The sequence below is a fragment of the Diadema setosum genome, chromosome 15 (assembly GCF_964275005.1).
Source record: "Diadema setosum chromosome 15, eeDiaSeto1, whole genome shotgun sequence".
NCBI classification, from domain to species: Eukaryota; Metazoa; Echinodermata; class Echinoidea; order Diadematoida; family Diadematidae; genus Diadema; species Diadema setosum.
The window spans coordinates 13,014,009-13,029,202 of NC_092699.1; the positions used below are offsets into that span (position 1 = coordinate 13,014,009).

Sequence of the window (15,194 nt, forward strand, 5' to 3'; positions counted from 1 at the left end):
TTGCATAGTTATAATGATTTCATATTTCTGTATGCTTTCATACAGTTGCATGATGGTAAATAATTGAGTCGACCAAAATAATATGCTCATTATAAAGATGTAGGCCTATACTGTACCCCTGATGTTCAGAAGTCATCGAAACATAATGATAAATATCGAACTACTCCAACTTGTTCCTCTTTAGGTCTGGGTGGGGACACCCTTCTCTCACAAAAGAGATTGCGTTGAAGAAAAAGACGGGCGACTGAAACGATTTAAACACACATGTATAGGAGTATGAACACTTGCGGTTGTATAACGCAAATGACGTAATCATTATTTTATAGTAGACCGCCGCAATGTATAGTGATATTCAATTAACAAGACAATCATGCACACTTCATTCTTGCTAGAACTTTAATTGATTGAGTTCGGTGAAGGAGGCAACAAGTTTGGTGCAATGAACTCAGTCCAGCAAACAGCTTTCATGATTTAGGATTATGCAGTATACAGGAATGTTGGGGGGAAACTGTCATTTTAGGGAAGACTTCTCTTTTGTAATTCAGACTTCGAGGGCGTGCATCACGTTGAACCGGGAGAGATCCGACTGGAAGAGATCCTCGGAGAAGGAGCCTTCGGAAAGGTTCACCGCGCTGTGTGGAGGGAGACACCAGTGGCAGTGAAAGTTTTGTCGACCGAGAAGAACGAGATACATCATATCGAAAGGGAGATTTCGGTGCACATGTGAGAGAGTTGAAATTTGTTTTGTGTTGTTGTTGTTAGCTTTAAAGGGAAAGTCCACACATGTTGCGTTGACATAAATGAGCAGAGTACGTGATGGTTTCAAAAATGGGAGGAGTGGTGGGGGTACCCACTGCTTGGGGTTTCTATGAATTCATATAGGAAATCAGAATTCATGGACTTTCCAGTGGTCATCACTGATCACTCTAAGTAATTGTTTAGTACTATTCACCTTATATCTACTATATCTGCTGTATCAGCCCGAGTGATGAAGAACAAACTGTATAATGATGGAGAATCATGAACAGTATAAGTACCCAGTCTTCTGGGCAACTTCGATCTATCATGATTACATTTCTTACAATGTTATATCCTTTTGCTCCTAAAGCCTTGGTCAATCTACAGGAAACAACAACAGCAACAATAATCGTGTACGGGTGTTGATTGCAAAGATACTGACTAAGAGATTATGAGAGATAAAGGGTTGAACCAATAAAACATACATAAACAGAATGAGGATTTAGATAAATAAAAAAAATAAAAGAAAGCGAGAAACGCCTGGCATCTGACGTGTAATTACATGGGGGAAAGACGACAAAAGCATTCGTATAGCACCGCCCATAGTGAATGGCCCATGAATAAAATTGCAATCGTAGCCATAATCACTAATTAACCATTGTCTCATGATTTACAGACGAGCTCAACACCCTAATATCGTCCGCATGATGGCACTCTCGTACAAGGACAAAGAGACACTCTTAGTGATGCAGCTCGTTGAGGGCAGCAACTTGAAGGACCTGCTTTTCAGCGACAACCACCGGCACAAAGTATGCAAAATATTCATTACCTTGGTTACTTGATTATATTGGGTATATTTCTGAAAGATTGACTCAGCCTGAAGATGGCAAATGGCATCACCATTGGGAAGTTTGTATCACTTTCCGAATATATACCGTAGGGGACAGTAGAAAGACGAACACCAGTAAACACAGTTTAAAAAAAAACAAAAAAAAACAAAAAAAAAAAACGTGTATGCCGTAAAGATGTGAATGATATAAAGGAGTGATTATATGTGGGCAGACACGCAGTACATAAAGCATTCTAAACAACGTGAAGTCAACAAAGCTCAGTGATGTTTCATTAAATCAGAAGCTTTGATATTCTGGCATGTATAGTTGATAGTGACGAAGATACAGACATTGGGTAAAGACTGACCGTTTATATAAAATGTATGTTGTGATCCTCTCTCGTTTAATAGCCTCCCCATCCTATCTTCTTTGCTTCTTTCTTCCAGATGTCACTCTCCAAAGCTGAAAAGGTCCAGATAAGTCTTGGAATTCTTCAGGCAATTCGGTACCTTCACGAATCAAAGATACTCCACCTCGATATCAAGCCATCCAATATCATAGTAAGAGGCGCTACAACAAATTCCCTTGACTAATGTTTAATAAAGTGCACGATGCAATAGGTATTGTCATTTCCCATGCACCCTGCCCAACCCCTCAGTAATGTTCTATGATGATCTCAGTGTTTGACATTAACTACCTACCTCTTCATTTTTTTTTTCTTGTTTGTTGCAATCTGCTAACAAATCACAAATTGCAGGAACGTGTCCACAGTGTTACCATAATATGCACAACGTGCAACATCTTCTTCGTCTTCTTCTTCCATTGATGATATCCTTCAGGGTCTGAAGATTAATTACACTGCAACGTGACGTGATGCGCAATTATCAATTAAACTACCAATTAAACTGTGAGCACAGATGGGCTCTCGACGCACACATTTACAATGATATGCAATTAAAAAATTCGAAAAAAAAGACTTTTTGGGAGGCATCATGTGATGGGAAGCCAGCTGGATCCTCTGTGTGCGTTACATTCCCTGCTTGTGCGTAGAAAGAAGGAGGAAGCCAGAACCTGAGAAGTAGAGCCTAGAAAGTCCACAATGTGCGGCCTGCTGACTGAAGACAATGGTGTAAGATGGTCATCCCATTTTATGCCAACCAGGTCAAAGCGGATCTTGTACAGCATTGCCAAACGGATCTGTGATGCCTGCATTGAAGTGTGGGCCACTCAAGTTTCCTCAACATTGTTGAAACACTTGCTATTGGGTTGTAGTTGCCAGTCACATACCTGGCACTGTTTCGTTGAAAATGTTCAATCCTATTGATGTTTCCTTGATTATGTTGGGATCCCATGAAGCAGCTGCATACTCTGCAATTGGTCTGACATAACATTATGTCTTGCCGATCATTTCCTTGATGTCCTTAGAGCAATGATTGGAGTTGCGCTGGAAAAAAAAATGCACGAGTAGAGTTTGCTCTCTTGCTTGTGATGTCTGTGTTGAAGCTGAGCTTGTTGTCAACACGAAGGCCCATATATTTGGCAGATGAAATTTCCTCCAGGGCCCCATTTCATAAAAGATGCTATGATGTCAACTCTTGCTGGAATGGCAATTACCCTTAGCAACAGCCAATAAGGAAGCTGGATTCTTCTTACCATGACAATTGCTTTTCCCAGTTGCTATCATAATTATTAACTTGAAGTGGGGACAAGGAGGGCTCCATGGATATAGTATGGGAAGGAAAAGGGTTTGCGCTTTTCGGTGACTGTAATCACCTGGTATTTTGCCGGATTAAATTGTATGCGCTAGGTATGCTCCAACTTTTGTAGGGAATCCAGATCACCTTGAAGTAAGGCAGCATCATCTAAAAAATACTCTTGTACATGTATAATACACAATCATCTGCGAAAAGGTAGGTTTTGGAGGTCTTGATACAGTCTGACAAGTAACAGCAGGGGACCAAGGACACAGCCTTGAGGACTCCAGATTCCACATCAGCCTGAGATCTGACTTTTCCATCGACAAGGACTTGCTTTGAGCGGCCGCTAAGGACTTCTTCTACCCACTTCTGTGTGTGGCCCCGAATTCCATAATGCTGCATATTATGAAGGATTACCGTGCGGGATATCTTGTGGAAGGCTTTGGCCAAGTCTAGAAGGATATAAGGCCTGTTTGGCCCTTGCTTGTCCAGGTGAGTGTTTATGGCACTTATAACAACATGTTCCAATAGTTTACACAGTATGTTGGTCAGTGATGTCGGTCTATATTTAGCTGATGATGACCTGATACCCTGTTGTCTTTCATGAAGATGGAACATACACGTATTCTCGGTCGAGTGACGCCTGATACAGGAGGGTAAAGACTGGGGCTATTTCGTCAGCACTTTCCTTCAGGAGCTTCATAGTAGGACACCATCTTGTCCTGATCAAAGCTTTGGATGGCTTTAGGTTCTTAAAGTACTCGACAATTCCATTGGTATTGATGGAGTTGTCATTCATAGCCGGGTGAGGGGGATGGTCCCAGAACAGGTGAGGTTGATGTAGAGTCGCGAGTACAGACTGAAGCAAACTGGCGATTCAGTAGGTCAGCTTTAGTCTTGGGATTAGTGAACAGTTTTGGACCATCTTTCAGCGGAGCAACACCTGTTTGGTCACAGCGTTTTGCTTTGATGATGGCATCAAGCCTTTTACTCACACCGGGTTCGCTACGGATGATGTCATTAAGGTATTTGCTGAAAGCCTTACGACAAGATGTCTGAGCTTGCTTCTTTAGTATTCTGTACCTTTTTCCAGTCCCGTTCTTGCTGAGTTCTTTTCTTGCCTTGGTGTATGATCTTCTTTTCCTACGAAAACATTTTAGCAGGTTCTATGTATGTTCATAAGCAACAATATTCATTATAAACTCACCTTTCCAATCAAAATTACAATATTAGAAAATTTGTTTTCAGTACCTACTATATTTCCTTTGATTTCCTGTAACGCCCTGACAGGTGGAGAAACTGGGCAAGAAGGCATACCTCTGCGATCTCGGGTTTGCACACATGGAATCTCTCAACTCCCCCAAGGCTTCTAGTCTGAGCGTGCGGGGCACAAGGTACTACATGCCGCCAGAGTGTCTCAAAGCCAGCCGACGGGGGCGGGACCCAGGGGAAAGCGTGATGACCTCCGCAAGTGATATTTGGTCTCTAGGGTGCACCCTCCTCGAATTGCTCACGGAGAAACCGTTGTGGGGTATCGCACCGCATAGCTACCTCCTAACGGACCATCTCAATGGTTTCTATAACCAACCTCCAGTTCTGAGAAGAGCTGATTCAGACATCAAACGCATCATGAGGCCATGCCTCCGGGAAGAACCGAACGAGAGACCGTCGGCCGCTGAACTCATGAATCGATTCCAAGAGCTTCCCATGCGTATATGTCTCTCTGGAAACGAGTGAAGTGCTCCTAACCGACTGAGAAAAAGAAAGGCCATTAATTTCGTACTAATGTGCCCATGAGCTTACTCCGAACTGGCATATTGCTTGAAATCCAAACAAAAGCTTGCCAAGCAAACGATCAAACTCAAGCAATTGGACTCCATAACATGCATAACCTTTTGCTTGTTCTTAAATATCTTGCTTGCAAAGCACTTATTGCTTGCGATTACGACAAAATGAAAGCCACGCTTGTGCGAACACAAAAACATATTAGGCGGGTTCTCATTGAAGTATTTGAAGGGCATGTGGGTAAACATTTGAACATTTGACATGTGTGGAAACATTAAACATGAAACATTCCCAGATATACCAGAAATGACACTCATTCACACACATCATACACCACAAACATTCTGGCTGATTCCTTGATTGCATGCTTGAATAGCCTGGATCTGCCAGGTTGCACGTCGATTGAGGCTATGCTCTCCACAGACGCCAATCATCCTAAATTCGTTTCTCATCACATTTTGTGTGCTAACCTCTGGACATTCCCCCGCTCACGCTGAAACGAAAAATTTCCCGCAACATTTCAGGAGAAACGTCTTTTTTACGTAAACTACTCCGGCACAACTTGGCCTTTCATTTACGAAAATGAGTATGATGCTTAAAGGGGATGGCTAGTAACCGACCAGTGGGAATCAGTAGGAATGTTGAGGGATGATTGTTCCAATCCTTGTGGGATTCATTTAAGAGTACATTATATATCTACTGTTGTGTGAAAATTATTTGCTTCAGAACGGTCTCATATTCAAGTAATGTGCAGATTAACGTCCCGTCACTGACCAGGCACGCTAACCTGGAAACATTAAACTGGACATTACTTGAATATGAGACCATTCTGAAGCAAATAATTTTCACACAACAATAGATATATAATGTACTCTTAAATGAATCCCACAAGGATTGGAACAATCATCCCCCAGCATTCCCACTGATCAGTTACTAGCCATCCCCTTTAAAAGCGATCGTCCCGGTTTACGCAATAGCCTCAAAAGCTCAATCTCGTTTTAAAGTGCTGGAAAAAACATAAGCAATTGCTAGAAAGAGCAGGCAAAAAGTCCTTTTCATGGATATGTTTTTAGGCAAGTGCTTGGTCTCTATAGATATTGCTCGCAGGCAGCAAGCAAATGCTTATGCGTACAGATTCAAGCAAAAGGCTAGCACAAGCAATTGCTTTTTTTTTTTATGCGTATGGCTCAATGTAGATGTTGCTATATATGTCTCTTGGAGATGTGACCACGGAGGTCCATAATGAAAATGTCAAACTGCCGAATACTTGTGTCAGGTACAATGTGCAGTACAACTCACACGAATGTACAACTTGTTTTTGTTTTTGTTTTGATTGATTGTTTGTTTAGTTTGTTGTTGCAGAACTCAGTGGTCACATTCAGTGGTGCTATTCAAACATATACACAGTATAAGTACAAGGAGGAGTGATTTTTTTTTTTTTTTTTTTTTTTGTATGCGCAGGTTAGGCCGCAGCATTGAAAATATCAGGGATTAGACGACTGTTATTTACTACAGAAAAATAGTCAAAAAAGCGAGTTTGTTTTTACCTCAGCCTCAGCAATGTTAGACATAAACCTAGGAAATGATATCTTATTCGAAGAAGTCTATATAGAATGTACACCTGTAATCAATTTTTATATCCACAACTTACGAAGATTTACTTTCTGTTCATTGTAATAATTTCCAATGTGGAAAAATGCGGAAAATGTGCAAATGTGGAAAATGTGGAATATGTGGAAAAATAATAGAATAATTGTAAAAGTGTATCCATTTTGAAAAGGATGTGGCGTAAGGAAGGGAAATTAAATCATTAATGATTCGTTAGGTGAAAAAAGGTAAATGTAACATCATTCACTGCTTTTGAGAGGAAATAAAATGTGGATACTAACTTTTTGATTATTTCAATTATGCCAAACGGTATAAGGAAACAGGCTGTGATAGAGGTATAAGTTTGATGGAAAGTGTTGTCAAACAACTATACCTGATGCCTTAAGGTTGATTATCAAACAATGTAAAGGATGTTCACACATTTATGAAGTATTGCAGAACGAGTATTAAATCAATTTTAAGGATATTGAAGATGGCAGCAAATAATACAACTCGAGGAGGAAAAAAAAATGATAATCTTTTTTCATTGGTCCCGTATTGATATGAGTACACCGGATGTTCATTCACGGTGGCTTCAGATCAAAATACTCAATAAAATTATTATGCAAATGTCATGCTCAGTACAATTGTTTTGATTGAAAAATAACAATGTTCGTTTCGTAATGTGTATGTCGAAACTTAAAAACATCTTTTGAGTAGGTGTCAATAGGTTGTTATATTATGGGCTGATGTAAGAGAATGGGTTAATGTTCATGCGGGCTTAGATTATTTACGACGGAAAATGAAATAGTGGTGTCTTTTCTTGCTGTTTATACTCGGCATTGAATTGTATCACTACGCGTGTAAGAAATGATATTTATGATTGTAAAATAACAATGATACCTCGTTTTCGTTTATGTAAAGATAGCATTAGGTAATAGTATAACATGAAAAAAAAAGTTAGTACTGTACAAGAAATAATCACAAGCTGCATGTGTTTAAAAAGAGTAGTGTATGCATGTTTAAACTCCTGTTTTGTTTTGTTTTTGTTTTTGTTTTATGCGTACGTTACGATGGTCGGAGCCAGTCGGTATTTCACTGGCAATCTTTCAAAATTCCCTGCTTGAAAAAGTATGATGTATTGTTGCGTTTCGATGAATATCAGTACATGTTTGATGTAGATATATCCCAATGGGAGAACAATATACGCAGTCTGACGTCTGACATCACATCCATGTGAAAATGATACCGGAACGTATACTCATTATGCAATATTATTAAGATATCCAATAATTATGGTGCCGTAATCACATCTCCCTTATCGTCAGAAGAATCGTGTATACATGACCGGTTGTATCATTGCTGTGTAAAATGTGAGTGGGAGGATGGGCTGTCAACGTACTGTTTGGGACTACGGGCAAATATAGGTGGGTCTGGTTTTGCTGTTTCACATTCCTTTTTTTGTGATTTGATACTCGCATTTGAATAATTGTGAAAAGAAAACAGAGGACAGTGAAACCATGTGGTCAGAAAGAAAGTATACATGTAACAAATAATGTTACGTTGTCTTCGCATTGTCGAAAGGATCATTCCAACATCGGATAAGTGGGTTTCCTCTTGTTTTATATATTTATATTTCCGTTTCGAAATAGTATGTTTACAGTTGCATTTTACACACTCTCCACATAGATGTAATATGATTAAAGTAAAGAAGAACAAAAAGAAGAATCACAAGCCTGAGGAAGAAACGAACAAAAAGTTCAAACTTTAAGAAACACTGTTTCAACCTAGTTTGAACAAATTAATTAGTTGTAGCCGGTTGTATGTATTTCATCTATTAAAAGGACTAGTTTTTACTATTCTCTTATCAAGTGTGCATTAAGCATGCCTGAAATAAACTCCCTTATGTTTCTTTTTACAAGATACCTCAGTGTCTCTAGGTATCGAGAATTACATTTTTGTTGAACAGTTGTTCACTGGTTGTATGTTTGGTTGTCATATTGTAAATACAGTCTTATGTAGAAATAAAGGAGATAACAGGGTAATGTACAAACGCAATGCGTTCAAACTTCGTGATATCAAAGCTTTGATGCCAACATCGGCTGCTGCTTGTCCGTTTGTCAGAACTTTACCTAGTACTATGAATGAATTATAGCATGTATTATGTATTACAGTTGTCGAAATCAAATACAAGTTATAGGAGTGTCAGGGATCGTTATAACTCATGTCTTCAAATGCACATGTTTGCAGCTTAGTGCAGAGTACTACGTTGTGAAAAAAAATATTGTCAATTCGATGTGTGCGTTTGTGCGAAATTTAACGAGACCTCAAAACCAACGACAATCACCTCGTTATATAGGTTTCTTACTATTCCAGGATACAATATTATATAACTTTTTTTTTTTTTTTGGTGGTGGTGGTGGTGGTGGTGTATTATAAAATCGCCTTGTTATAGACCGATTCTGTGACGCGCTATGTGTGTTTTTGGCATGGGCAGCGCCAGGGCAGCGCCATTACGCGGTGTCTCAGCCGACCCCCCCCCCCCCTCCCCCACCCCCTTGCTCAATGTTAAACAGTACTAAAGTCATGCAAATTGGTTACATTTTCTACTGGGATTACGTAAAAATGTTCTCATTGTCAAACAGTACTAGAAAAGTCATGCAAATTGTACATAATTGTTTTACTAGGATTACAAGACTTGTACGTATTATACTCTCAATGTCAAACAGTATAAGTCATGCATATTGGTTACATTTTCTACTGGGATTTCGTACCCGATGCTCTCAGTGAAAAACAGTACTAAAGTCATGCAAATTGTACATACTTTTCTTCTGGGATTACGTGTACTCTCAATGTGAAACAGTACTAAAGTCATGCATATTGGTTGCACTTTCTACCGGGATTACGTAACATGCTGCCCAATGTCAAACAGTATACTTAAGTCTTTTAATTTGTACGTACATCTCTGCTTGGATGACATACATAATGGATGCTGTCAGTACTATTACATGTCAACTCGATTTCGTTTTATGTCGTGTTTTAGATTCAAGTATAGAAACCGTATCTATGGCATATTCATGCATGATGTCAATGAATGCTATTATCCTACCGCCACATAAAGCTACCCATCTATGTAGCTTGTAAGGGAATGAACTGAAAGTTTGGACATATCCAGATCAGACCTATTTGGGAAGGATATATTGGCATTCAACATGTATTTTAGAACATGGCAAAATGGGCAGAGCATATAAATCGTTCCCAAATGACTTTAATAGTGAATAATCTATGTTCATGTGTTCAAACTTCATGATATCAAAGCGTTGATGCCAACAACGGCTGCTGCTCTTCCGTTTGTCAGAACTTTACCTGGTAGAATGAATTAATAATAGCATCTATTATGTATTACAGCTGTTGAAATCAAATAAAAGTTATTGGTGCGTCAGGCAATTGTCAGTGATCGTAGATAGCGAATGTATTCAAATGCACATGATTACAGCTCAGCGCAAAAATATACGTTGTGTCATCACTATAAAAAACAAAAATGCCAGTTCAATGTGCGCCTTTTGCCGCACAAGTCGAAATTTTACTTTCATACAATGTATTGAAAAATGTCGTAGCCTTTATGCACAAAACAAGTACGGTGGAACCTACAGCGAGACTTGAAAAAAAAAAAAAAAAACATGACAATCACCTCATTATACATGTAGGTTTCTTACTGTATCGGGGTACAATACAGAACAGTTTTTTTTTTTGTGTGTGTGTGTGTGTGTGTGTGTGTGCGCGCGCGCATCTACCAATATCAAACAGTACTAAAGTCATGCAAATGGTAGGCCTACAACTTTTCTACTGGGATGATGTACATAATATGCTGTCAGTAGGCCTATACATGTGAACTGGATTTCGTTTAAGGTCGTGTTTAGATTGAAGTAAAATACATACTTCATTTGTGGCATATTCATTCATGCATAACATTTTATATCACTGTCGGTGAATGCTATATTTTTCCCACTGCCACACAAACATGATAAAGCTACCTATCTATGTAATTAGGCACTAAACAGGCGTTACTTGCTGCTTGTTTCACTGAGAACCAGGACCCTCTTTCACTTACAAGGGAAATATATCGAACCAATGAATGAACTAAAAGTTTAGACATATCCAGATCAGACCATTTGGGAAGGATACATTGGCATTCATTATACATACTGACAAATTGGGCGCTAGAATGTAGGCCTATAATACAAATTGATCCCAAATGACTTTTAAGAGTAAAAGCCTGTGCAGCTCTCAAACTCTGGAATGATCTACCATTAGAAGTCCGGAAATCCCCAACAGCAGCAGTCTTTAAATCACGACTCAAAACACATCTTTTCATTTAATTGTTCGTTATTATTAAGCACATCAGAAGCTTTTGCAGCGCAGAAGAATATATGTCTATAGGCTTTGCGCTTTATAAACTGATATATTATTATTATTATTATAAAACAGCTCTTTAACTTCTGGGGACTGATTGATCCCCAAATTGTCCCCAAAAGCAGTTGAATCGAACTTTATAGGATCGATTTCTAGCTCAGTGAAATTGATTCCTGTTTTATCTCTCGCAATCCGTATTTGATGATTTTCGTTAAATCATGTAGTCGACACGTTGCAATGTACGAAACCATGCCCGTGCTTGTTGTAATGTTATTGTCGTTATCATAATCTGATAATTTTCCAGCGTATCAGAACTGGTCATAACATTATGAGTAACTTGTTACAAACTTAGATATCTCACACTGGCATGAGTGGAGCTAATAAAGGAAACAGAATAGGCCTATATAATCTTCCTGGTCTCTCTCCTTCTCTCTCTAAAAGAGTGAAGTTGTGTGGTTTTGTTTTTCTTTATTGGTGCAGTGAGCAACATATTGAAATGCAACAAATAATGTGACCACCCAGCTCAAAACCCCACAAAAAGTAGGCCAAAACAAATTTTCCACATTTCTGCGTAGCTTAAAACAGTATAACTTCTAAACTTAATAAGACATGCAATATAAAACGTATTCAATTTGGATCATTCTAACACATTTAACATGTGATTAAAATAACATAATATGACGTGCTGTTTGATATAGAAAATGGAGAAAAGAGGGAATTTTGAGACCATAATGGGCACCCATGCAGGCATGCTGTGCAGAAGAAGCAATGAAAAAAAAAATGACAATTATTATATTTCCAGGTAAAAGTAGCACACTTCTTCAAAAAAGGGTATATCATGGTCAATGAGAAACTGCTAATACCTCGCTGTCGATTTTGTTTTAAGCTGTCAAATTTTGTGAGTAGATAGAAAAAGGTTTACAGTCCGAGGTGAGATAAACTTCACGAATTCCAATCCGTCAATCCCAATGACATACATGTATCGTATTCATAACCCGCGGCTTCTTTTTGTGTGTGTAGGTTTTGAGCTGGGCGGTTTTGTATCGTGGAATATTTTGTTGAATGCACTAAGTATTTGTTACTGATACCAAGAAAGTTTTAGAGTGAAAGAGTGCTGAAAGAATGAAAATTGAATTTATTCAGATTAATGCACATGCCAATCAGTACACATGTACAGTGTGTCAAAAAATCAATATAATATGGGGATTTACGTCTGCAATATTTAATTTTTATAAAGATCATTTTCAACTATTGCAAAGCTAACAAAATACACAGCTGTATTGACTTTGTCTCATGCTAATCGACATAAATACCATGATATGAGAAAATGAAATTGATTGAAAGTGACATATATAATATAATAAAAATAGAATATTTTCTAATACCTCCATTTTTTTTTCGCTTGTTATACATTCACAGCCGTGCTGCAAAAGAGTCGCACGCATACCAGTTTTGCGAGTAAGCGAGTAAACTTCCGCGGTTTTCTACTAGGTGTTACACACACACACACACACACACACACACACACACACACACACATACTCGACTTTTCATCCATAATAGTTTGAAAAACGCATGTCAGATAGGGCCTAACACTGCCATTGAAATTAGCAATACATTGTAGTTTCTACCACCTAGTACATGCCAACGGATTCCAGTGCGGGGTGACCGAAAGAATAATGTTGTATACAGCAACTGATAAAACAGCACATATACGATAATCGAGCCTACAAAGCAAACGTCATGCAGGGGCGTCACCAGCTTTTTTTTCAAGGAGGGTGCGTTTTGACAGTAAATGTAAACTGTTAGATTTTTTTTTATTTGATTTATTGGCTCCTGTGTCATTATGTACATTTACACATACTCCATATCTTACATTGTACAAATTATACATGTGATTGTATACATACACGAATCTTTCGCTATGAACGGCTATACGGGGGTACATTATGTGACGGTGTGAGATTCTCGGCGATGATCCATTCCGCTCCTTCATTGCGGAGGGTGTAGGAGGGGGATACCCCATCCCAACGTAAGAACTTTTTGTAAAAACAGGAGTGTAAAAGTGGCGTGTATAGAGCATAGTGAAAATATAAATACTATGGAGGACTATTACGGGGGTACATTATGTGACGGTGTGAGATCCTCGGCGAGGGAGCGAAGCAACTGAGTGGGAGAGGGTGTAGGAGGGGGATACCCTTCCCACGGAGGGACTTTTTGTAAAAAGAAAAGAAAAGAAAAAGGAGAATTGCATAACAATTGAATGCGAGCGAGCTTGAAAGTTTTGATATTTTACAATCCCAAACTGCGGTTTGTAGCTATGATTATTTTTTCGCTTTGGTAATTACTGGCAGCAACATGAGGATAATGGCATAACGATTAAATGCGAGCGAGCGGAGCGAGCGAGCTTGAAAATTTTGACATTTTACAGTCCCAAAACTGCCGTTTGTAGCTCTATCTTTTCGCTTTGGAGATTAAAGGGGGGGGGGGGTTGGCGCACCGGGCGCAACTGCTGGCAATTACTGGCAGCAACGTCAGGAGAATGGCACAATGATTAAATGCGAGCGAGCGGAGCGAGCGAGCTCGAAATTTTTAGCATTACACAGTTTAAAAAATGCCGGTTTTAGCTACATCTTTTCGCTTTGAAAATGAAGGGGGGGGGGGGAGCGCACCGGGCGCAACTGCTGGCAATTGCTGGCAGTATGACATCAGGAGAATGGCAAAGCGATTAAATGCGAGCGAGCTTGAAAATGTTGACATTTGACAGTCAAAAAATTATCGTTTGTAGCTATATTTTTTCGCTTTGGAAATTAAGCAGGGCGCACCGTGCGCAACTGCTGGCAATTACTGGCAACAACATCAGGAGAATGGGATGACGATTAATAATGCGAGCGACCTTGAAAATTTTGACATTTTACAGTAAAAAAAAAAACTTCCGTTTGTAGCTATATTTCTTCGCTTTGGAAATTAAGGGGGGCGCACAGGGCGCAACTGCTGGCAATTATACTGGCAGTAACATCAGGAGAATGGCATAACAATTAAATGCGAGCGAGCGGAACGAGTGAGATGAAAATTTTGACACAGTAAAAAAACCGCCGTTTGTACTTTGTAGCTAAATTTTTTCGTTTTCGAAATTAAAGGGGGGGGGGGGGGGCGCACCGAGCACAACTGCTGGCAATTACTGGCAGCAACATATGGATAATGGCATAACGAATATATTATCGTCTGTTTCACTTCAATCAATCAATTTTCCTTACAACGTTTTTGTTACCCCAAGGTTCCACAATTATGTTTTCTCAATTTACTTTGTTTTGATTATGCAACCTTATTCTATGTTACCAAAGAAAGTGAAATGTTTATGTTCTTTTCGAAAATGAAATAAAGTTTGAATGGAATTGAATTGAATTGATTAAAATGCGAGCGAGCGGAGCGAGCGAGCTTGAAAATGTTTGGTGGTAGTGGTGGTGGTGATGTTTTTCACGAAACTCTCTACGAGTACTACCAGTGCATTTGAGTTCAAGCATTCTCACTATGAACAGGAACTATTGAACCTGTGTCAAAGGTCAAAAAGGACATTGTGGATGTAACGAAAGAGGCACAAGGTGCGATATAGCCTGGTACCTCCTTTTCGCTTTGGAAATTAAGGAGGGGTGGCGCACCGGGCGCAACTGCTGGCAATTACTGGTAGCAACGTCAGGAGAATGGCACAACGATAAAATGCGAGCGAGCGAAGCGAGCGAGCTCGAAAATTTTGGCATCTTACAGTAAAAAAAAAAAAAAAAAATGTCGTTTTTAGCTACATCCTTTCGCTTTGAAAAGTAAGGGGGCGCACCTGCAGGCAATTTACTGGCAGTAACATCAGGAGAATGGCAAAGCGATTAAATGCGAGCGAGCTTGAAAGTTTTGACATTTTACAGTAAAAAAAATTACCGTTTGTAGCTCTATTTTTTCGCTTTGGAAATTGAGCAGGGCGCACCGGGCGCAACTACTGGCAATTACTGGCAACAACATCAGGAGGATGGGATAACGATTAGATGTGAGAGATCAGCGGAGCGAGCGACCTTGAAAATTTTGACATTTTACAGCAAAAAAAAAAAACAAAAAACTTCCGTTTGTAGCTATATCTCTTCGCTTTGGAAATTAA

At 39.2% G+C, this 15,194-nt stretch overlaps 1 protein-coding gene across 1 annotated transcript; it reads left to right on the forward strand.

Moving 5' to 3' along the window:
• Positions 1-1,442: 1,442 nt before the first annotated feature.
• Positions 1,443-5,002, forward strand: LOC140238541 (serine/threonine-protein kinase dst4-like). Its single transcript, XM_072318444.1, has 3 exons — positions 1,443-1,547; positions 2,015-2,128; positions 4,556-5,002. Exons 1-3 carry the CDS (start codon positions 1,443-1,445, stop codon positions 5,000-5,002), a joined length of 666 nt encoding a protein of 221 aa, XP_072174545.1.
• Positions 5,003-15,194: the final 10,192 nt, after the last annotated feature.

Bases quoted from the DNA above. Each gene is read 5' to 3' on its own strand.
- LOC140238541 (XM_072318444.1), top strand. From the start codon at position 1,443: ATGATGGCACTCTCGTACAAGGACAAAGAGACACTCTTAGTGATGCAG. The intron at 1,548-2,014 runs GTATGCAAAATA...TCTTTCTTCCAG, and splicing joins GCGACAACCACCGGCACAAA to ATGTCACTCTCCAAAGCTGA. The intron at 2,129-4,555 runs GTAAGAGGCGCT...ACGCCCTGACAG, and splicing joins TCAAGCCATCCAATATCATA to GTGGAGAAACTGGGCAAGAA.